The sequence below is a fragment of the Camelina sativa genome, chromosome 19 (genome assembly GCF_030686135.1).
Source record: "Camelina sativa cultivar CO46 ecotype springtype chromosome 19, ASM3068613v1".
NCBI lineage: Eukaryota > Viridiplantae > Streptophyta > Magnoliopsida > Brassicales > Brassicaceae > Camelina > Camelina sativa.
In genome coordinates this window covers 10,611,010-10,637,141 of record NC_141898.1, presented here as the reverse complement: position 1 = coordinate 10,637,141, position 26,132 = coordinate 10,611,010, and the positions used below count along the sequence as shown (strand labels likewise).

The 26,132-nt window shown below is 38.3% G+C and overlaps 2 protein-coding genes and 1 pseudogene across 3 annotated transcripts; all 3 read left to right on the top strand.

Moving 5' to 3' along the window:
- Positions 1 to 4,527: 4,527 nt before the first annotated feature.
- Positions 4,528 to 5,426, top strand: LOC147920396 (uncharacterized). Its single transcript, XM_087500875.1, has 2 exons — positions 4,528 to 4,928; positions 5,007 to 5,426. The coding sequence occupies exons 1-2, from the start codon at positions 4,530 to 4,532 to the stop codon at positions 5,424 to 5,426; spliced, it is 819 nt and encodes a 272-aa protein (XP_087357001.1). The 5' UTR covers positions 4,528 to 4,529.
- A 6,900-nt stretch (positions 5,427 to 12,326) lies between these two features.
- LOC104766015 (ABC transporter C family member 8-like) lies at positions 12,327 to 18,560 on the top strand (annotated as a pseudogene). Its single transcript, XR_015591386.1, has 12 exons — positions 12,327 to 12,536; positions 13,107 to 15,049; positions 15,150 to 15,470; positions 15,552 to 15,638; positions 15,722 to 16,333; positions 16,411 to 16,575; positions 16,665 to 16,959; positions 17,102 to 17,316; positions 17,401 to 17,706; positions 17,791 to 17,854; positions 17,948 to 18,188; positions 18,292 to 18,560. The product of XR_015591386.1 is annotated as an ABC transporter C family member 8-like (transcript).
- On the top strand, positions 18,528 to 21,938 carry LOC104766017 (4-coumarate--CoA ligase 2). Its single transcript, XM_087502676.1, has 4 exons — positions 18,528 to 19,834; positions 20,951 to 21,363; positions 21,473 to 21,575; positions 21,663 to 21,938. The coding sequence occupies exons 1-4, from the start codon at positions 18,821 to 18,823 to the stop codon at positions 21,780 to 21,782; spliced, it is 1,650 nt and encodes a 549-aa protein (XP_087358802.1). The 5' UTR covers positions 18,528 to 18,820; the 3' UTR covers positions 21,783 to 21,938.
- The last annotated feature ends 4,194 nt before the right edge of the window (positions 21,939 to 26,132 follow it).

The following is a 26,132-nucleotide window of genomic DNA, read 5'->3' as shown; positions in this document are numbered from 1 at the left end:
ATCCTCATCATGGAGGCCAATAATCCGATTTTTGGCCCGACGCAGCTTTGTCTGGGCATGAAAATAGCTAGTGTTTTGGTCACCGAGCTTCATCCACCGGCTCTTGCTCTTCTGATACCAATAAATCTCCTCATCCCGATATGCTTCCCTCAAGCTCCAAGACAAAGCCGCAATCTCCTCAACGGTGCTTGCATCATTTTCTTGAGCCGCCGCCAATCTTAGTTTAACTCTTCAATTGTTTCCTTCCCATAGGGTTTTTGTTCCTTCCTCCACCTCGAAATTGCCGTTCGACAAGTAATTATCTTCTCGACCACGTTGCCCGTTGATGAGCCTGCCGCAGACTCCCAACCCAAAGCGATAGCTTCGAGCAATACCTCTTTGTCCAACCACCTTCTGTCAAAACGAAGCACACTCTTGCCGCACCGAACTTTATCATCGAGAGAAGCTAAAACCGGTTTGTGATTCGACGCGACCATCGGTAAATATTCCGTGAAAGAATTAGTAAACATGTCATGCCACTCCTCATTGGCTAAGGCCCTATCTAGCCGACACCTGATCGCTTTTTGTCCCGCCAACCCCGCCAAGAAAGACTATCCCCAATAGCTGGAAACTCAAGTAAACCACAATTTCAAATCATTGTATTAAAAGGCACAAATGAAGAAGCATGACGTAATTTTCCCCCACGCTTTTCATGATTACCTTTTAATTCATTGAAATCTCCAATTGGAAACTAAGGTGAATTCCTATTGAGACCAATCCGCGTTAACCGTTCCCATACTGCATCCCGGTTCTTAGGTACCGGGTCACCATAAATAAAAGACAAATAAATAAGCTTCCCTTTAAAATCAACTTCCACATCAATCAATCTATTGGATTCAAATAAAATTGAAACATTGAAATTTTTATTATAAAATAAGGCTAAACCGCCACTACAACCAACTTGTTCAACAGTTTTTAAATATGAATAACCAAAATGACCAACAAAAGGTTCTAAAATCGAAAAAGATTGCCTAGTCTCAGAAAGGAACAAGAAATCTGGCCGATGCTTCCTCCATAAATCCCTGAGATATCCAATAGTCGCTTTATTCCCTAACCCCTGACAATTCCAGCTAAGAACCTTCATTTATCAGTTTTTGGAAGAGGTGGTTTGGTACCACCCATTGCCTCCTTCTCCACCCCATTTGGCTTGGGGTTGTTAGGAACCCCGGAAGGAGCTGTACTCTTCGGAGCTGGACGCTCGCGAGGAGTACAAACATACACGTTTAACATCTTTGACCCCATCCCCTTAAATTCCATGGTACCCTTATCCTTACGTTGCTTAGGCAAAGTATCTCCATCCATGACTTGTTAGTCCGTCCCCACCACTTCAGAGCCAATATCACCCGACAAACTGGTATCCATGACCTTCTCAGTTGCACCAAGGGTACCCTGTTCCCCAGTCACCTCATCCTCCACATCCTGCATGAGTTGAGTATCAACTGACTCCTCATTACCCAACGAGCACTTCCAAACAAGCCCCGCTACCGCCATAGCAGAACCCTCTCCGCTGGCCCTAGACCTGAGACTCACATCCTCCTCCACAGTCTCGCACAAAACCCGATCCCCAGCTTGCCCTTGTCCTCCTTCCCCATCAGGCAAAGGCAACTCCTCCTGAATCTTAGCTGTCTCCTTATCCGTAAGAGCAACAGCATCAGTTTCCTCCTCCTGGAACAAGGCCTTGCGAACTACCTTGGTTGGCACAAGAGTACCAATCACCGCCTGAGGAGCAGAAACCTCACCCTCCTCCATCACTACCAAAGTTTCAGTAGACTCTTTTGCAGCAGTCTCCTTGGCAACCGCTCATGAATGACGATAATCATTGTACTGAACATAAGACTGAAAACGTCTCTGTTTAGCCACCGGTTCTCCTGCCGTTACGTCGGATCTAGACTTTGTACCCTTAGTGTTTCTCCCCTCAAAAGGCCGCTTGCCCTCCGCTTGAGAACTCTCACCGATATGCTTCCCTTGAAGCCACCCTTGTAACCACCCTCATGACCAGGTCCCTTCCTCCACTCAGACGTAACAGCTCCTTTGTAACTCTTAGCCTGCCGTTCTTCAGGTTCATCGCTATGCAAAACCAGAACATCAGGGACCCGCGACGGCTGCAACAGTGGGCAATGATCATCATCATGGCACAAGCTGAGGCATCGCCGACAATAGCCGAACAAACGTTCATAACGGAGCGACACCACAGTCTCCTCGCCATTATAGAACTCCACTTCAATCTCAAAGCTTAAAGGTTTGAGGCCATTAATTGTAACCTGAACGCGACCACCATCGATATCGATAGCCTCGACACGACCCAAATCCGCAGCGATCCCTCGAAAGGTTGGCTCATCCCAGAACTGGAATGGCACCCCCATGATACGAACCGAGAATGTTAACGAGGATGGATACAAAGGATCCACCGTCGGTGTCCATCGAACAATTGAAACCATCCAATGATCGAAGTGGAACGGAGTCATCTTCAACACCTTAACAATGTCCTCTTCCTCATCAAAATCAAACTGGAACTTGCCCATCCCCAAATCCGCACCAACCACCTTCCCTTCTAACTGCTAGAGTATCCCTCGATCAAGGCTGTGTTGTCAAAGAAAGGAATCTTCACCTTCCTCTTAGTTACCCAACAACACACTTTGAGATATTGCCGAGAACAAAAAGAGGCTAAGAAGTCGAGATAAGGACCCAAAGCTAATAAGAGAGAACAAATGTTGAAGAGAAAGATGAGTCTTCCCCTATCCCGAAGAGTGCTTTTATAGACCATCAGTATCCTGAAAGATATCAATCCAATCGCACCATTCAAAACCCAATCGGCCGGATTCCACAGGGGATACTCAAACCGATACGCAGAGCCGCGTTCATCGTGAAGAAATCTCAAAAATAAGCGTCGGATCTGACCATAATCAAAACAGATTGTGCCCAACCTCCAATCAAATCGACCCAGAAAAATATACCTAAAGATCTGCTTTCCTTTTCCGACGACACCACCGAAAGAGATCCACACAACCGGATTCGTAAAAGAATCCGTAAAAAACCGCAGACAGCCAGGAGAATCAGATATCCCCTGATCGTAAACACATGACCCAAAATCAAGCACAATCTAATGCAATATGGGAAAACAAATCTGGATACCAAAACCCATCCACGAGAACCCATAGTCCATCTTTATCGGTAAAACATGTTGGGTGTTCTAAGGCTTTTTTAAAATGAAAATATTGTAAAAGTGGACTTAGAACATGTTGTTGGATCTTAAACTAGATCTGTTTTTGGCCCAGTTCTAGTGTGACGTGGCATACTCTGATTGGAAACAATTTTTTGCAACCGAGAGAACTTTTCATTTCTCATTTTGTTTGATATCGTGGCTGCTAGGGTTTTCTTGTTTCTCTCCCAAACGACGATAGCTTCCTGGTTACCATCTTCTCCGATTAAGGTGTGTTTTCCGGCCATTAAAACACCAAAAACGAGATCTCCTCATGTCCTCTGTCTCCTATGTCTCGCAAATCTCATCTCTGGCGATATAGACAAGGTAGTCCCATCATGTCCTCTGTTCTTTATTGTTTCATCGATGTTTCATCGATTTAGGGTCTTGAAATCTCTGAATTAGGTTTCGATTTAGTATCATGTTATAGGGTTTCGTCTCATCTAATTAATCAATATAGGATTTGTATGAGTGAATTTTGAGTGTCGTGTGTTGTATTTGAAATCAACCTTACATTGATGAACATTAATCGATTTTGCTTTGTTTCTGCGGCTTGTAGGTGAGGTTAACCAGGGCAAATTAAATCGGATAACCATCAACAAACCTGCATTTACTCGAAATTAAAAGGTAAGTCACACTCACTATATGTAATGCAAGGTTGGACCAGCTTGGTTTCCTGATTTGAGTGGTGTTGTGGTTAGTGTAGTAAGTGGTTATTCACAGATTTTATGTGATTGCAGTTGCTTGTAAAGTGTTGTTTGATTGTATAGTGAGTTTTGCAGTCTTGAGTTGTGATGGTCTCGGATGGTTGATTGGTTTATCTCTTGTATAATATGTTTGAGTGGTTTGTGTAGTAGTGTACACAGATTTTAGGTGATTGTAGTTGCTTGTAAAGTGTTGTTTGCTTGTATAGTGAGTTTCTCAGACTTTAGTTGTGATGGTCTCGGATGGTTAATTGGTTTATCTCTTGTATAATATGTTTGAGTGGTTTTGGTCATGTTCTCGGCTAATAGGAGACTAAACTTTAAAAACTGAGTTCAATGCATTAACAAAACCAAACTTTTTGGTTTACATATAAAAAACACTTAATGACCTTTATTTACTTCTGATTTGACTGAAGTAGGTAATGGTTATTTAGAATTAAAAGTCTGTAACAACACCAAACTTTGAATTTAATGATCTTCTTGACTTCTCTATATTAACCAATCTTATTTCCTTCTTTCTTACCAATCTCTAAGAACTTTCCAATAATCTCTCTTCCTCACCTTCTTCCGTGTTAAATCTGATTGCTATGGAATCAAATAATACTCCTAATAGTCAGTCTCAATCCTACTTTAGCCTTCTTAACTTCCCATATGACAGCTTTGCTCCCAATGTAAACATTGGTTCCTCTCAAATCCCTTCTTTTAGTTCACAAACTAGTTCACAGCCGAGTCAACCTCATAGTCAACCAGAAGAGACAGCAGAACAGCGTAGGGAGAGAAGGATATGGTCCACACAAGATGACTTAGTCCTAATAAGCGGCTGGTTAAACACATCGAAGGATGCAATAGTTGGGAATGCCCAACCATTTGGGTCCTTTTGGAAGCGTATTGGTGACTATTATGCATCAAGTGATCATGTACTTGGTGGTGGTGAACCAAGGCGCCCTGACCATTGTAGACAAAGATGGCAAAAAATCAGCAAGGAAGTGAGCAGGTTTTGTGGAGCTTATGCAGAGTCAAAGGGTGAGAAAGCTAGTGGCATGAATGATTTGGATATTCTGCAGAATGCTCACCAAATCTACACTAAGCTGTACAAGAGGAAGTTTGGTTTGGAGTATGCTTGGAATGTGCTCCGCTATGAACAGAAATGGATTAATCTGGAGGCTATGAACCCCACTCCAAAGACAACCAGCTCTAACAAAAGAAAAGCCGATGATGCTGCACCATCTTCAGGGTCTGTTGTGGGTGAGCACGAGAGCAGGCCTGCTGGCATAAAGGCAATGAAAAAATTAAGGAACAAAGGTAAAAAGAAGGCTGCACCATCTGCAGAGTTTAGTCACATGTGGGAAAACAAAAAGAAGGATTTAGAGGGCATGAAAGAAATTCAAAAGATGTCCATTCTTGACACTCTCATTGCTAAGAAAGAAACTCTAGATGAAGATGAAAAAGCTCTAAAGAAGAAGCTAATGGCTGAACTGTTTTAACTTAGATGAAACAGACGATGACATGTCCGTTGTAGTATGTTTGTCTTATGTTTATGTTTGTTTTAACTCTAGTTTATGTTTGTCTTATATTTATGTTTGTTTTAACTCTAGTTTATGTTTTTAATGAATTGGCTTATGTTTGGTTTATAAATCTTTCTTTTGTTTTTGAATTCTGATTGCATTCTGATTTATTACCTATTTCATAAGCGTTGGCAAGCCTTCACAAACTTGTTTTTGTTTTCATTGTTATACTTATCTATGTGTTTTCGGTTTCAGGTTGAAAAAGACATGGACTCTGAATACGACTATGGTATAAACAGCCCATTAGACTATAGTTCCGAAGAGGAGGCTGAGACCTGTTACTATCCTCTACAATCATCAACTGAGATTGGATTCACAAGTCTGTGGAGCCGTGAAGCTGAACCACTTCCTGATTATGAGACACAACTGATCCAGCTCAAGGACCAACTGATCCAGCTCAAGGACCAACAAAACCATTCAGATCAGAGGTTGGTGAACCTGGAGAGGCTTGTTACTGAGGCATGAGAGAAGAAACCATTGTTTCAAATGGCCCCTGAAATTGTAGTTGTTGTTTGCTTCGGTATGAGTGTTTTGCTAGTGGTATTTATCTTGTTTACTAAGTAAATTAAATTAGGCTTTGGATCGGCTAGTAGTGAAGCTGTGGATCGACTAATGCATGATTGTAGGCACAGTTTGGTATTTGGATTGTAGTTTTAAAGACTGAGTCACATGAATTTGTTTTGTTTGTTTGGATTTTAGTTTTAAAGACAGAGACACATGAATTTGTTTTCTTTCTTTGGATTTTACTTTTATAGACAGAGTCACAAGAATTTGTTTGTAACAAAGACCAAAGTTCACATGTTTGTCCGAAAATGAAGTATCACATGTATAAACAAAGACAGAGTCACACCGAACTTGAAGTATCACATGCTCATGTATTTACCCTCTATATATATCAGAAGAGCACAAGAGTGTAAATCATCAAAATCAAACATACATTTTCTCATAAACCAATTTCTTTCTCTCACCAAAAACATACAATTCTCTTCTCTCTCTATCTACAAATTGCAAGTTTATTCTCTTGTATTATTTTCTATTGTTCATCTTACTAATACATAGCTTTTATGGCATCTTCTTCCAACAATTTTCACTACCATTATGATCCGAATAATGATAGTTTAAACCAATTTTTTCAAGAGCAATTTAGTAACCAATTTGAAGCTGCTGAAGAGGAAATTCCGGTCGAAAGGAATACACGTATATAGATCGATAGAAAACGGGAAGAAGGGCACGAACGTTTGTGGAACGATTATTTTTCTGATAATCCAACTTACGCAGAGAGGCAATTTCGCCGACGATGAACAAGTCATTGTTCTTGCGTATTGTGAATCGTCTCAGTGAAGAAGTTCCATACTTTAAACCAAAAAAGGATGCAACCTTCCGGAATGGTTTATCACCGCTACAACAATGTACTGCAGCAATTCGACTATTAGCATATGGGACTGGGTCGGACTCGGTCGACAAATATATACCTCTTGCTGAATCGACTGCTCGTAAATGTTTGGAACATTTTGTTGTCGGCATAGTGGACTTGTTTGGCACTGAATACCTATGCCGACCCACACCAGAGGATCTTCAAAGGCTACTCTTTTATGGAGAACAGCGGGGTTTTCCCGGGATGGTTGGAAGCATCGACTGTATGCATTAGAAGTGGAAAAATTGCCCAACCGCTTGGAAAGGAATGTATTCACGAGGCACCGGTAAACCAACAATTGTTTAGGAGGCGGTAGCTTCACAAGATCTCTGCATTTTTTGAAGCTCCAGGTACTTGTAACGATTTAAATGTTCTTGATCAATCACCAATATTTAATGACATTATTTACGGTCGAGCTCCTGAAGTTACGTACTGTATCAATGGAAGTGAGTATAATTTGGCTTACTATCTGACGGATGGTATTTACCCCGAATGGGCAACATTTGTTAAATCTATCCCACAACCACAACACCCGAAACATCGTTTGTTTGCAGAACGTCAAGAAGGTGCACAAAAAGATGTTGAGCGTGCATTTGGAGTCCTGCAATCTAGATTCGCCATGATTAAAAATCCATCTCTTTTATGGTCAAAGGGTAAAATTGCATATATTATGAGAGTATGTCTCATACTCCATAATATGATTGTCGAAGATGAACAAGATTCATACACACTCTATGACGAACAAGAATTCCAACAAGAAGATGGAACCGGAACTACTCCAGATCTTACGTTTTCAGTAAATATGCCTTCAAATCTTGAGGGTTTAGGTGATGGTCATACAATAATTCGTGATAGACAAGCACATCACAAATTAAAGGAGGATTTGATTGAGAATATATGGAATAAATTTGGACATTAAACTATGTATTAGTTAAATAAAATGTTTGTGTGCTTTAACTAATTAAGTAATATGTTTGTTAGGTTTTTTATTTTATTTTATTTACAATGTTTTTTATGTTTCATAAAAATTTGGTATTGTATTTTGAATTTTAGTAAAAGTTTTTTCAGTTTGTAATTTAAATGTTATTTTTTAAAGTTTTTATAATTGTAATATGTTTAAGATTATTATATTATTAAATATTATGATCTTAAACATATTCTCCCAATAAAAACTTTTTAACAAAAAATCTTAACTAATAATCTTACATTATTTTTATAATATTTTTACTCTAAGAACACTCAAAAGTGTTCTCCCAATGCGGATGCCCTAAGAAACCAGAAACCAGCACCCTAAACCATCGACCATCAAAAGATTAAGTTAAAAACTCAAAGTCGCCTTTGCCGTCGCCAATTAGTTATTTATTTGAATTATACTAAAGGATATTTTTGCAAATGCAGTTAGCCTATAAATGTAATGATTGCGTGATGGCTTCATCTAAATTGTAATATTTTGTATATTTACATAAACAATTGTTTTGAGAAGCTTTTTGTTTTGGCAACTACTGTTTTAAGATGCTTATGTGTCGTATAAACTTTTTTTTATATCAATATATTTGATTAGCTGAAAAAAAATTAACATAACTTTCCATTCTAGATGATTTCCATCTGTTCCGTGCTTCCTTTCCCCTTTTATTACTGTCCAAGATTTCACGTTCGTGTAATTCGAGTGTGGATTACCTCGCTTGTTATTCAGGAAAGTTTGTTTCTCAAATTTCGTTTTTTTTTTCTGCCATCAAAGTACAAGATTGACTCAAACGAGCCAATGCGAAGGAAAATTGTTTCCACAGGTAACTAAATGCGGAACTGAGCGAACACGTCGCGCCAAACTATACGCTTCACCATCTTGAGAGCGAGGAACGAAGACTAATGAAAAAGAAGCAAACCGCTCTTTGTCCGCTAGTATGTCCTCCAAATAAGGTGTAAAAGCTAACCACTCAGAAGTCGAAGACACCATCTTCACCAAGTCAGAGCAATCCGTGAGAAAGACGACAGATTGGTTATCCGCTCCAATCAAACACCTCATGGCCCATATAAGGGCTTCAACCTCCACATGAAGAGGGGAAAGACTGCGACGAAGGTTGGCTGCTCCCATTGTAGGATCTTCACCCCTGGGCGAAATGCAAAACCAGCCTCTACTAGCATAGCGATCCGTCTCTTTCCAAGAGTCATCCACAAAGCAAAGATAACTCAACGAGGATCGGGGAAGCCCTAATCCTCAACCTCCATAGGGTACAACCCCATGATTCATATCCTGCGGTTTGAGCTACTAATTCTGGAGTCTTATTTTAATAAATGTGTGATTGACAAAAAAACGATCAAATCAGAAAGGATAAACTAAAAAGTTCATAATTAGCATCAAAACCTAATAATATATATTTAAAACTCAACTAACATTGAAAAAGAAAAAAAACTCAGCTAACATTGCCCTTAAATAAAAAAAGAAAAAAAAAACTAAACTACAGTGATTTTATAATTTAGTAGACAAATCAAAGACAAAAAAAAACCATTTTTCACTTCGAAATCGAAACACATTAGTTGATCATTTGTGAGAAAAGTATATTAATGATGATGTTTAAATAAATATGTTTAATCATTGTATCTTCTATTATGTTTTGTAATGAAATTTTATTTTTAAATAATATTCCAATTTTGTTAGATATTTTGTTTAAATTAAAATAAGTGGAAAGAATTTGTAAGTTTTAAAATAAAAGGCCATTTTATATTATGGTAGGAGTTAAAATAAAATATATAAATAGAATTATTTATTTTAGAGTAAAAATCAGAGCCAAAATATTTAGGAAAAATTATTTTCACCTACGTGAAGTATACGCCAACACATGGTCACACATACAAACTGAAACAACCCTTCCCGTTTTTTTTTTTTTTTTTTTAATATTAATTCACTAGTGGTCCCATACCCACTAACACCCTAGCACAATCAACAACAGCGGATAACAAAACAATTCCATTACACCAATAAGAATTCCAACAATAACAATCCAATAACCAACAATGCCATAATCCAAAACTAACAATGAAATAACCAATTTCCAACATCCTACAATTTTCTATCAACTCAATACTAGCAACCTAACAATAGCTAGACCACAATCAATCAAGCCTCTAGAACATCCTCCTCCTCATCGCCTTGATTCCACGATCACACTTTGCCTTTACCTGTACACCACAAACAACAATTGAAATGCGTAACTATTATCACAAATACTTAGTGAGGCAATCCTCTCATCTACTGGGCTATACACACAAGCATTTAATGTCAAGCAATCATCAACAAAATCAATCAAACCCAGAAACAAGCAATCGTCGACCAACAAAATTTGGTATCGACCGACACCATACCAGTGTCGATCGACACTGACAACCTGATGTCGACCGACACCTGCTTGACACCTCCCAAAAACCCTAGTTGTGTCGACCGACACCTCCACATGGTGTCGATCGACACTCCCAAAGATTCCCAAGCCGTCCTCGCACAAGTGTCGACCGACACACCGAAGGTGTTGATCGACAATGATGCCGAGCATCGTCTTCCTCGACGCTCTCTTGCAGATCTCCGCTTCCCAAAGCCTCTCATTCATCCCAAACTCATCCATAAGCCACATAAGGACGTATAACACCAAAACAACCACAAGCAAACAAGGAATCAATCAAACAACTCAAAATCACAAGGAAACATAGAATTCTCAAGCTTAGATAAGCCATGGTCATGCACTCACCTCTTTTGTAGGAGAAACTGACTCAAAAACAGCTATCACACACTCCTAGCAAGCTTCTGATGCAATCCCAGCAACAGATCTTCCCAGAAACCACCACAATCTATCCAAAACTCAAGAATACTCACAAGTCTCCTTTTTCTCTTTGAAACACTTAAGCGGCGACAAAAATAAACTTTTCTTAACCCTTTTTTGTCGACCCACCTCTTAAATATGTCGGTTTAGAGATTTCTAATTGAACCAAACCAAACCAAACAGCAACCAAAACAAACCGGTTGAATCTGGAAATGTTGGTGTCGATCGACACTCAGACCAAAAATACAAATTCTGGTTCGCGGATGTTACACAAACAATATAAATGTATTGTTAACTACGTGAACTATTGTCATTACATAAGGACATCCATAAATAAACATAGGTTATGTGTACAACACCATAAACATTCAACTCCGGTGTTTGGTTGGTCGGAATCCGGCGTTGACCAGCGTTGACCGACATTGACTAGTGTTGACCGGCGTTGACCAGAAAAATATTCAAAACAATAAATATTTTTCTTTTTTCCTAATAATATTTTTTTTAGTTTTTATGTATTTTTGATAAATAAAATAAAAAATATTAAATGATTTGTATAATTTACAAAAACAAAATATAACAACAAAAAGTTATACGAAAAAAAATACAAGAAAATTATATACCAAAAAAATAGATTATATGACAAACAAAATTTGTGGTATATCTAGTAACTAATTTGTTAATACAGAAAATGTACCAAAAATAATATAATAAAACTATACTACCAAAATTTTATGTGTAGTAGATTTTTTCATAAAATTATAACAAATATATACATTTTCCTTTTAAAAATAATTTTTTCTTTTGTATTTTCAAGAGTGGGGGTTTTAAATTTTTTTTTTCTTTTTACTTATTTATAAGATTTTGTCATTTGAAATATATCCAAGACAATGCCAACTATTTCTTTGTTTTTAATAAGAAAAAGAAAGGAAGAAAATAATGAAAATTCTATTTATTTACATGAAGGACATATATCTAGAAGATAGTTAAAAAAACAAAAGTTGATTTTGTAAAATCAAAGGTTGGTCTTGTAAAATCAAAGAAATAGTTGGCAATGCCTTTGATATATTTCAAATGACATAATCTTATAAATAAGTAAAAAGAAAAAATATTTAAAACCCCCACCTTTGAAAATACAAAACAAAAAATAATTTTTAAAAAGAAAAGGTATATATTTGTTAAAGTTTTATAAAAAAAAATCTACTAAACATAAAATTCTGGTGGTATTGTTTTACTATATTATTTTTTATATATTTTTTTTCTATATTTTCTGTATTAACAAAATTAGTTACTAGATATATCATAAATTTTGTTTGTAATATAATTTTTAATTTTTTTGGTATATAATTTTTTTGTATTTTGTTGTCGTATAAACAAAATTATATTTTTAGTTAACATAACATTATTAGTTAACATAACATTATTGTTTATACGTGTGTGGCCATGTGTTTGGAGTATATAGGTGACAATCATTTTTCCAAATATTTATTTGTCAACTAGCGTGGAGGTAAACTCATCTGGTTTTAGTTAATCTCAAAAAAATATTGGTTTACGACAAAATATTAATATTGCACAATCCGCCTTTTTGGGCTCTGTTGAGTGAAAATTACATTGCTCCAGGAAGTGCTGCAACGTTGAGACGATGCTTCTTCTTTTTTTTGTTGTATTGTATCATTTAAGTAAACACATGTCAGGCAGGAAACAGAGTTTTTTCTTTCTTTCTCACTGCATTAATGGTAAGAGACCCCTCCCCCTCCTCCGGGCGTGATTCTCGTTTGGATTCACAGTCATACTCATACGGGACCACGGGTATGTGGGTTTATGAATCTATGCAATTACGTAGTGTAGTCAGTCAGGAATAAATTGTATCTGGCGACAGTTCCAAGAAGCCGTCTAATTCGACTCAATCATTTAGATTAGATACCTGGTTTAGCTTTAGTGAAACAAACATCAATGAAACCTCTCATCTCAGGGTTTGTTTCATAAAGGCAGAAGCTTTTTGTTTGTTTGTTTGTTTGTTTGTTTGTTTGTTTGTTGATTGAGCTCAGTTGCTTGCTTCTATAATGGTGGTTTCGATTGGTACCACTTTACCCTTTTTTTTAGTTCTTAATCGTTGGTTCTTTAAATTTTCCATTTTTTTTTTTTGGAGGCAGTGTTCTTGGGTTGTGTGTGAGGTTCTTTGTAGGAAAAAAACAAACTTTTAGAATCTAACGAGTTTAATCATTCATACTCTCTATGGTGGGATCATTAGAATCTCCCCACTTGGCTTCTTGTGTTCTTCTGTTCCTCTAAAAGACAAAAAAATAAACGATGTATAAAAGTGTTGATGATTTGCTTATTGTTATCTCCTGTGATGGGTCTTTTTTTTGTATAACGCAGGAAACCTTAAATGGTGTGATGTTGAGCTCAATTTGGCTTCTTCTTGCTTCCAAAGAACCGCAATAGATTTCTTGAATTTGTTTTTCCTCAGCATCTTCTACTTGCTCTTGATAGCTGGTTCTGTTTCAAAATATTTTATAGTCAGGCGCCGCAAGAAAGGATGGATCTTTGTGGCTGCAGCTATTTGCTGTATTCTCACCAGCATCGTTTTTATCGGTGTTGGATTAAGTAGTCTGATTTATGGTGCTAATGACGCCAATGAAACCCCCTGGGCTCCTTGCTTTGTTGAAGGGATCATTTGGGTCTCACTTGCGGTTTCGATGCTTGTTAATGGCTCCAAGCTGATTAAGATTCTTGAATCTGTTTGGTGGGCGTCTTTTGTTTTGTTGGATTTAGCAGCAAGGAGTGGGATACTTTTGCAGGGAAATGATATCCGAAGCTTCGACGTCATTACCTCCCCCATGGGTCTTTTTCTTCTCCTTTGCTCATGGATGAATTTGAGATCTTCTTCTGCAGCAGCTCAAGATTGCAGTGAAACAGATCCTCTATTAACTGAAAATCCTAGAAAAGAACCGGCAGGATTAGCAACAGCTGGATTTTTCAGTATGCTGTCCTTCTCTTGGATGAATCCTTTACTCTCGCTAGGATTCAAGAGGCCATTATCCCGAGAAGATATCCCAAATGTAGTCCCTGAGGATGAGGCTCTATTAGCTTACAATAAATTTTCTCAAGCATGGGATAGTCTTCTTGCAGATGGAAGCTCAACGAAGGAAAGAAACTTGGTGTTTAGAGCCGTTGCAAAAGTTTACTTCAAGGAGAACATACTGATAACCGTTTGTGCATTTTTCAGAACAGTTGCGGTTGTATCTCTTCCACTAATGTTATATGTCTTTGTGGATTATGCAAACAGTGATCACAGGGATCTCCCCAATGGTTTCTTCAACTTAGCTTGTCTAGTTATGCTGAAGCTAGTTGAATCCTTGTCAATGAGACATTGGTATTTTGCATCAAGGAGATCAGGAATGAGGATTAGATCAGCGCTAATGGTAGCTGCATATAAAAAGCAGCTAAAGCTATCAAGTTTGGGGAGGAAAAGGCATTCATCTGGGGAGATTGTGAATTATATCGCCGTGGATGCATATCGTATGGGAGAATCCTTATGGTGGTTCCACTCGGGATGGAGCCTTACACTGCAGCTTTTGCTTTCTACAGCTGTACTTTTTGGAGTGGTTGGAGCAGGAGCTTTTCCAGGTTTTATTCTCCTTCTCCTGTGTGGTTTCCTTAATCTGCCATTCGCAAAGATGCTACAGAACTGCCAGACCCAGTTCATGATCGCACAGGATAAGCGATTGAGGTCCACCTCAGAGATTTTGAACAGCATGAAAGTCATTAAGCTGCAGTCATGGGAAGAGGAGTTCAAGAAAAAGATAGAATCATGTCGTGATGATGAATTTAAATGGTTGGCTAGGGCTCAGGTGACAAAAGCCTTTGGTAGTGTCCTCTATTGGATGTCTCCAACCATAGTTTCTTCTGTTATTTTCGTGGGATGTGCTCTATTGAAGAGCGCGCCACTGAACGCAAGCACCATTTTTACAGTTTTAGCTACACTAAGAGTTATGTCAGAGCCTGTTAAAATTATACCTCAGGCAATTTCTGCTATCATCCAAGTCAATGTCTCTTTCCAAAGATTAAACAACTTCTTGCTTGATGACGAGCTAAAGATCGATGAAACTGAAAGAAGTGGTCTACAGAGATCTGGAACAACAGTGGACATACAAGCAGGCAGCTTCAGTTGGGATCCAGAAACTAAGATTCCAACTCTTCAAAATATACATTTGGAAATTAAGCATGGGCAAAAAGTTGCGGTTTGTGGACCAGTTGGGGCAGGAAAATCATCGTTGTTGCATGCAGTACTTGGTGAAATACCTAAAATTTCTGGAACTGTAAGCAAAAGAGCCACCAAGACTGACTTTAACTTTGTTCATTTAGTAGAAATCTTTTTGTCACAAAATGCTTCCTTGATATTTTCCAATTGGAAAACAGGTAAAGGTCTCTGGGTCCATCGCTTATGTTTCTCAGACCTCGTGGATTCAAAGTGGTACCATCCGGGACAATATTCTCTATGGGAAGGCCATGGAAGCTGGAAGATACAATGCTGCTATAAAAGCATGTGCGTTGGACAAAGACATGAGCGGTTTTGGACATGGTGACCTCACGGAAATAGGACAAAGAGGGATTAATTTGAGCGGAGGACAAAAGCAAAGGATTCAGCTGGCCCGTGCTGTCTATGCAGACGCTGATGTTTACCTCCTTGATGACCCTTTTAGTGCTGTGGATGCACATACAGCTGGAATTCTTTTTCATGTAAGTGAGAACATTGCATATTGGCATTCAAAGAAGCTTTTATTAATGACTGCTTCTTAATATGTTGAACTGTGACTGCAGAAATGTGTTGAGGATGCGCTGAAGGGAAAAACTGTCATTCTGGTCACTCACCAAGTCGAGTATCTCTCAGAAGTTGATAAAATCCTGGTAAAACTTGAGGGGCAGCAAATGAAAAAACTTTATTCTACGTCTTAACTGTTTAATTATTATTCATTGGTGATATTGATCAGGTTATGGAGGAGGGAAGAATCACTCAGTCAGGAAAGTATGAGGAGCTCTTAATGATGGGGACTGTATTCCAACAGCTGGTGAATGCTCATAATGATGCAGTAACTGTATTACCTTTAGCGAGTAATGAAAGCCTCGGAGATCTTAGGAAAGGGGGTGTAGACAGAGAGATAAGAAACATGACGGTTGTCGAAAAAATCGAAGAAGAGATCGCAACAATGGATGTTCCAGGGGTACAACTTACACAAGAAGAAGAAACAGAGAGCGGTTATGTTGGGTTGAAACCTTTCTTGGACTATATCCGTGTGTCTCGAGGATGGTGTCTTCTATGGTCAAGTGTATTGGGTCAGGTTGGCTTTGTAGTTTTCCAGGCTGCATCAACATACTGGCTGGCTTTTGCCATAGGGATCCCTAAACTCACTAATACAATGCTTATTGGAGTCTACAGTATTATCTCAACTCTTAGTTCGGGGTTTGTATACGTGAGAGCTATTACAACTGCTCATCTTGGACTAAAAGCTTCCGAGGCCTTCTTCACTGGTTTCACAAATGCAGTCTTTAAATCCCCAATGCTTTTCTTCGATTCTACTCCCGTTGGGCGCATTCTCACTCGAGTAAGATTGCTTTGCTTACATGTATATTAATAAACTATTTAACTTAATGATGATGTAGTAAAATGTAACATTTGCAGGCCTCTTCTGATATGAACATCTTGGACTTTGACATCCCATTTGCATTCATATTTGTAGTAGGACCGGCTATTGAGCTCGCTGCAACTCTTACCATCATGACATATGTGACATGGCAAGTAATTATAATAGCTCTTCTTGCTTTGGCAGCCACAAAAGTTGTTCAGGTACATGTTGCCATTTTACTTCCTTTCCAGTTCGTTTATGCAGCAAAGAAGTCATTATTAACATCCGCTTCTTTGTTGAAAAAAAAAAGGATTACTATCTAGCCTCTGCAAGGGAGCTGATTAGAATCAGTGGAACAACCAAAGCTCCAGTGATAAATTATGCTGCAGAAACCTCACTTGGAGTGGTGACAATACGAGCTTTTGGAACGGTAGAGAGATTCTTCAAAAACTACTTACACCTAATTGATGCAGATGCCGTGCTATTCTTTCTGTCTAATGCAGCCATGGAGTGGGTGATTCTGAGGATAGAGACTCTGCAGAATGTGACCTTGTTCACATGTGCACTTCTGCTTATCCTTATCCCCAAGGGTTACATAGCTCCAGGTACATGACTTATTTAACTCATTACATCACATCGCCACAGTTTGTCTCAATATAGCATGAGCTTTGTTTGAGAAAATCTGTTATATTTATGGTATTCATCAAACTGAAAGGTTCTGCATGAACTTATGCCTCTGTGTTGCAGGCCTCGTTGGGCTTTCGCTGTCTTATGCACTAACTATGACACAAACTCAGGTGTTTCTGACCCGATGGTATTGCACCTTATCGAATTCAATCATTTCAGTAGAGAGAATAAAACAATATATTAATATACCAGAAGAAGCTCCTGCAATTGTGGAGGATAGAAGACCACCTTCCTCATGGCCTTCCACTGGTACGATTCACTTGCAGGATCTTAAGGTTAGAAGAAAATATGTAGTGTGTTACAAAATGATAGTAATTATTATGCTGAAGGCACTGATTTACGTCATTTATTTGTTTCAGATAAGATATCGTCCCAACGCTCCATTAGTTCTCAAAGGAATCTCTTGCACATTCAGGGAAGGGACAAGAGCAGGAGTTGTTGGGAGAACGGGAAGTGGGAAAAGCACTTTAATCAGTGCATTGTTTCGTTTGGTAGAACCAGCAAGTGGTTGCATATTGATTGATGGCATTGACATAAGTAAGATTGGCCTAAAGGACTTGAGAATGAAACTCAGTATCATTCCTCAAGAACCAGCTCTTTTCCGTGGCTGCATAAGGTCCAACCTTGATCCTTTAGGTGTTTACTCCGACGATGAGATATGGAAGGTGAAATAAGAAACAAGAATGAGATTTATAAACCAAAAGATTGAAAACCTTCCTAATAACTAATAACACCATTTCTTTTTGCAGGCTCTTGAGAAGTGTCAGCTCAAGACGACGGTTAGAAATCTGATTAATAAGCTTGATTCTTCAGGTAATTGAAAAACATTAGTGTTTTCATTTCACTTCACAAAATGGGCGTTACACTTATGTTTATCGTTTGTTATTGGTGGGACGAAATTAAAAGTGAGTGATGAAGGACAGAACTGGAGCGTGGGACAGAGACAACTGTTTTGTCTCGGAAGAGTATTGTTAAAAGAGAAACAAAATATTAGTGTTAGATGAAGCTACAGCTTCCATTGATTCAGCCACAGATGCAATCATTCAGAGAATCATAAGAGAGGAGTTTGCAGATTGCACGGTGATAACAGTTGCACATAGAGTACCAACGGTCATAGACAGTGACATGGTCATGGTTCTCTCCTTTGGTAAACAACAACATTCTTCTCTCTAATGAATCAACTAACTCTGTCTTTCAATCTCTAAAACATGTTATCATTGACCAATATTATGGGCTTTGGTGTTGGACAGGTAATCTAGTGGAGTACGACGAGCCTTCAAAGCTAATGGAGACTGATTCTTACTTCTCCAAGCTTGTTGATGAGTATTGGTCTAGTTGCAGAGGAAACTCTTCTCAGAATCTCCAATGATAGACCTCCAAAACGTTTCAAGAAGTGTAACGGCGATTAGTATGTCTCTGCTACTGAAACTGATATGTCAGAAGAGACTTGAACCATCTTCCATTGTTGTAAGAATCATTATAAAATAAAAATAAAAATCCTGAGAGTAAGAAACTAAAATCCAAAGCGTGGATAATGATAATACAGTAGCTCACCAACCCTTTTACTTGGTGGTACATTACTTTGAGATTATTCGAACCAAACCATACTAATCATTCCGTGAAAAGGACAAAAGTAACCACATATAAAACATTATTACAATAATACCCTTTTACCAACCACAACATGCTTTTATATGTAAACACTCTGATCATCATCAACATGATCATGCTCTGTCTCAGTCTCAATTCAAATAGAAAACTTGATATTTGCTTGCGATCATGTCGACAAAAGAAGTGATGATGATCACTGATGAGAAAAAGAACGATGACGTCATTTTCCGATCAAAACTACCGGATATTTACATCCCTAACCACCTCACACTCCATGACTACATCTTCGAAAACATCTCTGAGTTCGCCGCTAAACCATGTTTGATCAACGGCCCTACCGGAGAGGTGTACTCCTACGCCGAAGTCCAGGCCACGTCCCGTAAAATCGGCGCCGGTCTTCGTAACCTCGGCGTGAAGCAACACGACGTCGTAATGCTCCTCCTCCCTAACTCCCCTGAAGTGGTACTCACGTTTCTCGCCGCCTCCTTCATCGGAGCAACCACCACCTCCGCGAACCCCTTCTTTACTCCAGCGGAGATCACTAAACAGGCCAAAGCCTCTGCTGCGAAACTCATCGTCACACAATCCCAATACGTCGGCAAAATCAAGAACCTCCAAAACGACGGCGTTTTGATCGCAGTCACCGATGACGTCGTCCCTGAAGGCTGCCTCCGCTTCTCTAAGTTGACTCAGTCCGAAGACATCCGAGTCAACACGGAGATTTCTCCGGAAGACGTCGTTGCACTGCCTTACTCGTCAGGCACGACGGGACTCCCTAAAGGAGTGATGCTAACACACAAAGGTCTCGTCACGAGCGTGGCGCAACAAGTCGACGGGGAGAATCCAAACCTTTACTTCCACAGAGACGACGTGATCCTCTGCGTCTTGCCTATGTTCCACATCTACGCACTCAACTCCATCATGCTCTGTAGTCTCAGAGTCGGTGCTACGATACTAATAATGCCTAAGTTCGAGATAAGTCTCTTGCTAGAACAGATTCAGAGGTGTAAAGTCACGGTGGCTATGGTCGTGCCACCGATCGTTTTAGCTATAGTAAAGTCGCCGGAGACGGAGAAGTATGATCTGAGTTCGGTCAGGATCATAAAGTCTGGTGCAGCTCGTCTTGGTAAGGAGCTTGAAGATGCCATAAGTGCTAAGTTTCCTAACGCCAAGCTTGGTCAGGTTTGTCTCCTCTCTAATTTTTGTGTTCATGCATTAATTACATTGCGTGTCGATATCATTATTGGTTGTGTTTGATTGTGATTTTTTTTTTTTCGTTGTTGTTGAAATTAAATTTTATGTGTATCCACGAGGTTACCCACATGTTTCGATTTGTCTCCCCCCCCCCCCCCCCCTAAATTACGAAATATTGGACAGCACACTAAAATAATGAGATCGTGACGTTGCATATGGTATATTTGGACCCATTTAATTCAGTTTACTATAGTCTATATGCAACCTTACATTTGGAAAAATGGAGATTATGAAATAACTATTTTGTTTTTTTGTAAAATAATAATCACAACCAAAGTTTGGCTATAATACTTTTATTAAAAGATTAATATTCATTGCCAATATCATTTCCTTATGGTTCCATGATTCCATCTATAGGCACTTTTATATTAAAAGATTAATAATTCACTGCCGCTAAAGTGTATAAAATTATAATATATTTTCCAAAACTTTTTTATTTTGTAATATTTGTTGAGTAGGTGAAAAGATGAGTTGTGGTAGGTCGTGTGAGTGGATCGGATATCATAAAAGGAGAAAAAAAAAAAAAAAAAAAAAAAAAAAAAAAAAATGTCGTATAATTCAAAATACGTAATGCCAGACTAGTTACGTGTAGTAAAATTTTAAGTTACTTGCAATTCTTCTTGGTTATAGACTTTTGGAATGAAAATTAGATTTATATGGAAAAATCTGATTTTGGACTTTGGTTTATTCCGTGTTCATATAATTTGTCTAATCGTAAAAGTGTAAAACTAGTTTACCGCTTAGGTTTGGATGGAGTACTGTAATAATATAGATATCTCTCTAACTAAAATAGAAATTGAGCAACAACAAAAAAAAAAACACACACTGAAATTGAGCTAATTTGCCGCGCCTAAGGATACGTCAAATAATAAAAACTAACATTTTTAAATTATGTAACTATATGTTCACTATATATTGAAAGCTTACAAATATTTGAATTTATTATAATCATGCAGACGCAAATTGTGTTTGTAAGTTTTTTTTTTTGGTGTTTGTAAGTTTGAAAGGTTTGAAGTCTAAAACTATGCATTTTGGTTAGAGCAGGGCTATGGGATGACAGAGGCAGGTCCGGTGCTAGCAATGTCGCTAGGGTTCGCGAAAGAGCCGTTTCCGGTTAAATCAGGAGCTTGTGGTACAGTCGTGCGGAACGCGGAAATGAAGATAGTTGATCCAGACACGGGAGATTCCTTGCCTAGGAACAAATCTGGCGAAATATGCATCCGTGGCCGCCAAATCATGAAAGGCTACCTCAATGATCCCATGGCCACCGCTTCCACGATCGATAAAGACGGTTGGCTTCACACAGGAGACGTAGGATTCATCGATGATAACGATGAGCTTTTCATCGTCGATCGGTTGAAAGAACTCATCAAGTACAAAGGCTTTCAAGTGGCTCCGGCTGAGCTAGAGTCTCTCCTCATCACTCATCCAGAGATCAACGATGTCGCCGTTGTAGCGTATGTGAACTTTAAAATATGTTTTTTTTTTCCAACAACATGCAAAAACCATTAGGTTATTGTTAAAATTTTGTTATTTATTTCCCCAATTTATTTTCTTAATGTGCAGCATGAAAGAAGAAGATGCTGGTGAGGTTCCTGTTACGTTTGTGGTGAGATCAAAAGATTCAAATATATCAGAAGATGAAATCAAGCAATTTGTGTCAAAACAGGTTAATATATTAGTTGGTTCATTTTTTTTTTTTAGTGAATTATCGAGCTTGACGTTGATCATAGTGCATGTGTGCGTGATTCATCAGGTTGTGTTTTATAAGAGAATCAACAAAGTGTTCTTCACTGATTCCATTCCTAAAGCTCCATCAGGGAAGATACTGAGGAAGGATCTACGAGCAAGACTAGCTAATGGATTGATGAACTAAGTTTTAAAATGAGCCAATTATGTATACATACTGTATATCATATATGCATATATATATATATATATGCATGTAATATTATCTGCAGTTAAAAATGAAAACGAAACGTCTTTTGTGAGTAAAGGAAATAATTAAACTTACAGGATCATATTTTTGCTCTATGTTGTCAAGTCAGATTCCATTCTCATTTGAGAATCCATTAGAAACCCACGGGAAACTCTCCTGCCATATATATGTTAGTTTAGTTTATATGAATGTGTTGTAAATCGATAAAACAACTTTAGATTCAATCAAGTACTGATTGATGGATCTGACACAAGGTTTAAACACAGAAATATAGAGAACACATAAACAGAGAACACAACGAGATTTGGTAACCCAGTTCACTGCATTAGCAGCTACGTCTGGAGAGAAAGCAGAGTCCTCAACATCCATTATAGATCAAGAGTTACATATGTATTATGGTTACAACATACCTCTCACACTCGTCTAACATCCTAGATCGAGTCTCAAAAGAACAACATATGAAAGAAGAATAACAAGAGATTGAGCCTAGATACATCGAGAATCTACATCTCTCTCTAGTTCTGTTCACCTCTTTAGAACCGCCTGAACTAGGGTTCGGCGCCGCTCTTTTGCTCTCTCTCCTCTTCATATGTTTGACCTTATGTATTTATACTTAATACATAGTCGGTTCTTGTATGGGCTTCACACTAATATATGACCCAGTTTCTGACAGACCAAACAGGCCAATGTTAAACAAACATAGACCCAGTTTCTGACAGACCAAACAGGCCAATGTTAAACAAACATAGACAATCTTCTGCTCCACTACAACTTCCTATTTCAAGTTGGATCACATCTCAACGCATCCTTCTGTGAATAACCAAACAGAACCCTGAACCTCGACAATTCTCATGTCCATTCCTTCAGAGATAAAACCAGTACTCAAGACACTCTTGTGTCATCCTTGTCATGCGTTTGACATCTTCATAGCTTTGATCATGAGATTCCCGCTCATAAGCTATACAATAACATGTTAACAACACCAATAACATGTTCACTCAACAGATCACTTCATAAGCTAAACCACTTATGAGTTAAACAATCACGCAGTTTTCATCATGGTTTCTGTCAAACACCATATACCTGTTTTAGTGATTGAATTTCATTCTGCAACACCTGATTCTAACTTGCTATCCCTTGAATTTCAACTCTTGTGCGCACTGAGACAGAAAGCAAACCTTTACTTGAATCAACTACAGAAATATTGAAACACCCTTGTTTCAACCTGAACCAATTCTCTGATTCTAACTTATCATAATAACAAACCCTCCTTATCACTCATATAGATAGAGTGAGCCGGTTACAACTTGAGCCAACCAAATAACAACCACTTAACCAATGATCTTTAATCGACTCTTTGTACTTGTTTGAGTTACAACCAAACCGGGTTAACTCAAACCAAAAGTGTTGTCTCTCACATGTATGATCATACACCTTGACAACAACACCTTCTTGAGCTTGTTAGACATGTAAAGAATCTCAACATCCAGAAACACCACTGTATAACCCGAAATTACCCATTACAACCATATGTCATAACATATCAACATGAACCACTTCACAGGTTCAAACATCTTGGTAAAATAGAATTACCACCAACAGCTTGTGACACGCTGTCAATCACTTCAACCATGTCTCATATCATAATAACATATGATATGTCTGAGACAATACCTTAAAGCTTCTTCACATCAAACCTTAAGCTCATGATGTGTTACTCCAAGTCTGCAACACATTCACCAGTATGCAGAATCCACAAAACAACTTGGTACAACATCATAAATCTTCTCAGGCCTTCAACAACCTTTTACCAAGGAGATTATTCAAACTCCACCTTATGATGCAAACATACAACTTACAACTTCTCAAGTAGTTGTCTTCAACTGATCAACAAATGCAATTTGACTCTCTTGCATTATCATCCTTTCTATGACTTCATATCAGTTGCAAATACTTCAAGCCTTGAGATAAAACATGTTTCCATGCGAGATGCACAACAGACTTTCCTGATATGAATTACAGAGACCATACCTACAAACACATGCAATTGTCTCTAAGATTTTTGTTCAGAGGAAAAAACACCTTAGTGTTCATTCTTATTTCACAGAAAAAACCTTGTAACTTACTTCAATACCAGAGATCACTCCATGACTGAATACCTCAGACACAACACAATCACTTATGTGTCTTCAAATCAAACAGTCTTTCCTCTATGGTTCTGACTAACTCCATAGAGACTAGTGACTGAATCAAAACCTTTAAATCTCTGCTTACTAAATCATAAAATCCTTCTGAACCACATAGCAAAACTCTAGAATCAAATATGTTCCAAACACCTGAAACAGTCTTCGGTTCAACAACAATTTGTATGACAACAATAGATTGAATCCCAAAATGCATCGTTGTTATTTCCAACAGGTTACACGCCTAACGTCCTAAGGCTAGGAAGACATTCGACACAAAACTTCGTTCAATCCACTACACATAACAAATATTCAGCCAACAGTTTTGACAATCACCATATTAGCTTACCTTTGTTCAATTCACACTGACCTCTGATACACTCCATTGTGTAGATAAACACCTCATGAATGCGAATTTCCACACTCTTTTATCGTTTCAAACAATCTTGACTCATTCACATACTCTCTTGACTGCTATTATCAAGAATTTGTATACTTCTGCACAAGTCGCAATATATACCAGAGTGAGATGCCTGATACATTCTAAGACTAATCACATGATTCTTGATTAAACTAGCTTCCAACTGACATTACGAATCCAATTTAAGCTACACAATCATATTGATTTCTATCACCAAATGTAAACTCCACCTTGATGACAACCAATCTGATCAGCTACCAATTATCAATGCAACCTCATGTTTTCTCTTGATCATCATGTCAAACCGACAATGATGGCCTACTATGCAAACTTTAAGACCTTGAGTCTTCCACATCTGAATTTCACTATAACCATGTTATCTCATCTCTTTTGAAATTGAAGCCTTTAGTCATCACATCACTAATTTTTCCTTATCAGCTTTCACCATGAGTCGGTACATGTATTCACACAACTCATGTGTCACATCAACTATATCCTGAGCTTGATCAGTCTCTGCAACATCCACAGAAACCTGAACAATGACTACACACTTACATGTTATTCCAACATAACATCCATCTGTTCCTTCTACTTCAGCACTCGTGTGCCACAGAATATCAAACAACAGACCTTGTAGTCTTGAGCCAATTTCTTCATACTCTTTTCAGCTCTCTGATGATCTCCTTTAACGCCTGATCATCAACACTCTGAACCTTTCTTAGATTCACAAGAATCTAACAATTGACACTAATACTTACATCCTGCATTCAACTACACACTTTCTCAAATCTTAGCCAGACTTAAATTTCCTCAAAGATCCTAACATGTCTTATTTCCAACAGATTAACCTGAAACTGTTTCATGCTCATCTGCAACTTCTTCTTTGATCTGAACCAGAAAACCTTATTGATACTCAAACAACCATTAACACGCATAGGAGTTCAAGCTTTTATGGTGTCCTATTGTAGTAGAATCCTATTCATATGGATTGTTCAAACTTCTGAAACTCGCACACAAGCTGATCAGACCTTCAACAAACTGAATATACCAAAACACAACCTGAAACCCAGCATTGAATCTTGGATAATCCCTTGCAAAATCAATAGCCAACCTTTTGTGCTATACCAAGATTTTGATTCTCTTAACTCAAGCAGATCATCAACAAATAGAAACAACTGTTCAGAACATCACACTTTGACCTTGTGACTGTAGAGGATACAGACTTGACGTCTTCAATATTTGAGCCTAAAACAAGTAGAGGTTAACTCCACCTCAAACTAATCTCCAGTTGGTTGCGCAACCTTAAATCAAGAACAAGCTCTATGGATGAGCGCTCTTGTACCAGCCTCAAGATATATCATATAACTGATATCAACATCATCACTAGTGAATATCTTGATCTAGAACTCACATTGATGTTTAACTCTCGAGCCATTGGAGGAGACAAGTTGTAGATCCTTCAGAGTTCGTAAACCTGAAAACATCTGATCTTATCGGATCCGCTGTAGTGAATCTTCCTTCCTCCAACATCGACGTTCTAAAACCCAGAACAGCCACCATCTTCTTCTTTCATGTTTTTGTAGCACCATCTCTCTGTGAACTACAGATCTGATATAAAGCTATCACTTTCCTTCACAAATCTGAAAGCTTTCTCACAAAGCTTGCTCCTCAAGAACCTGAGGC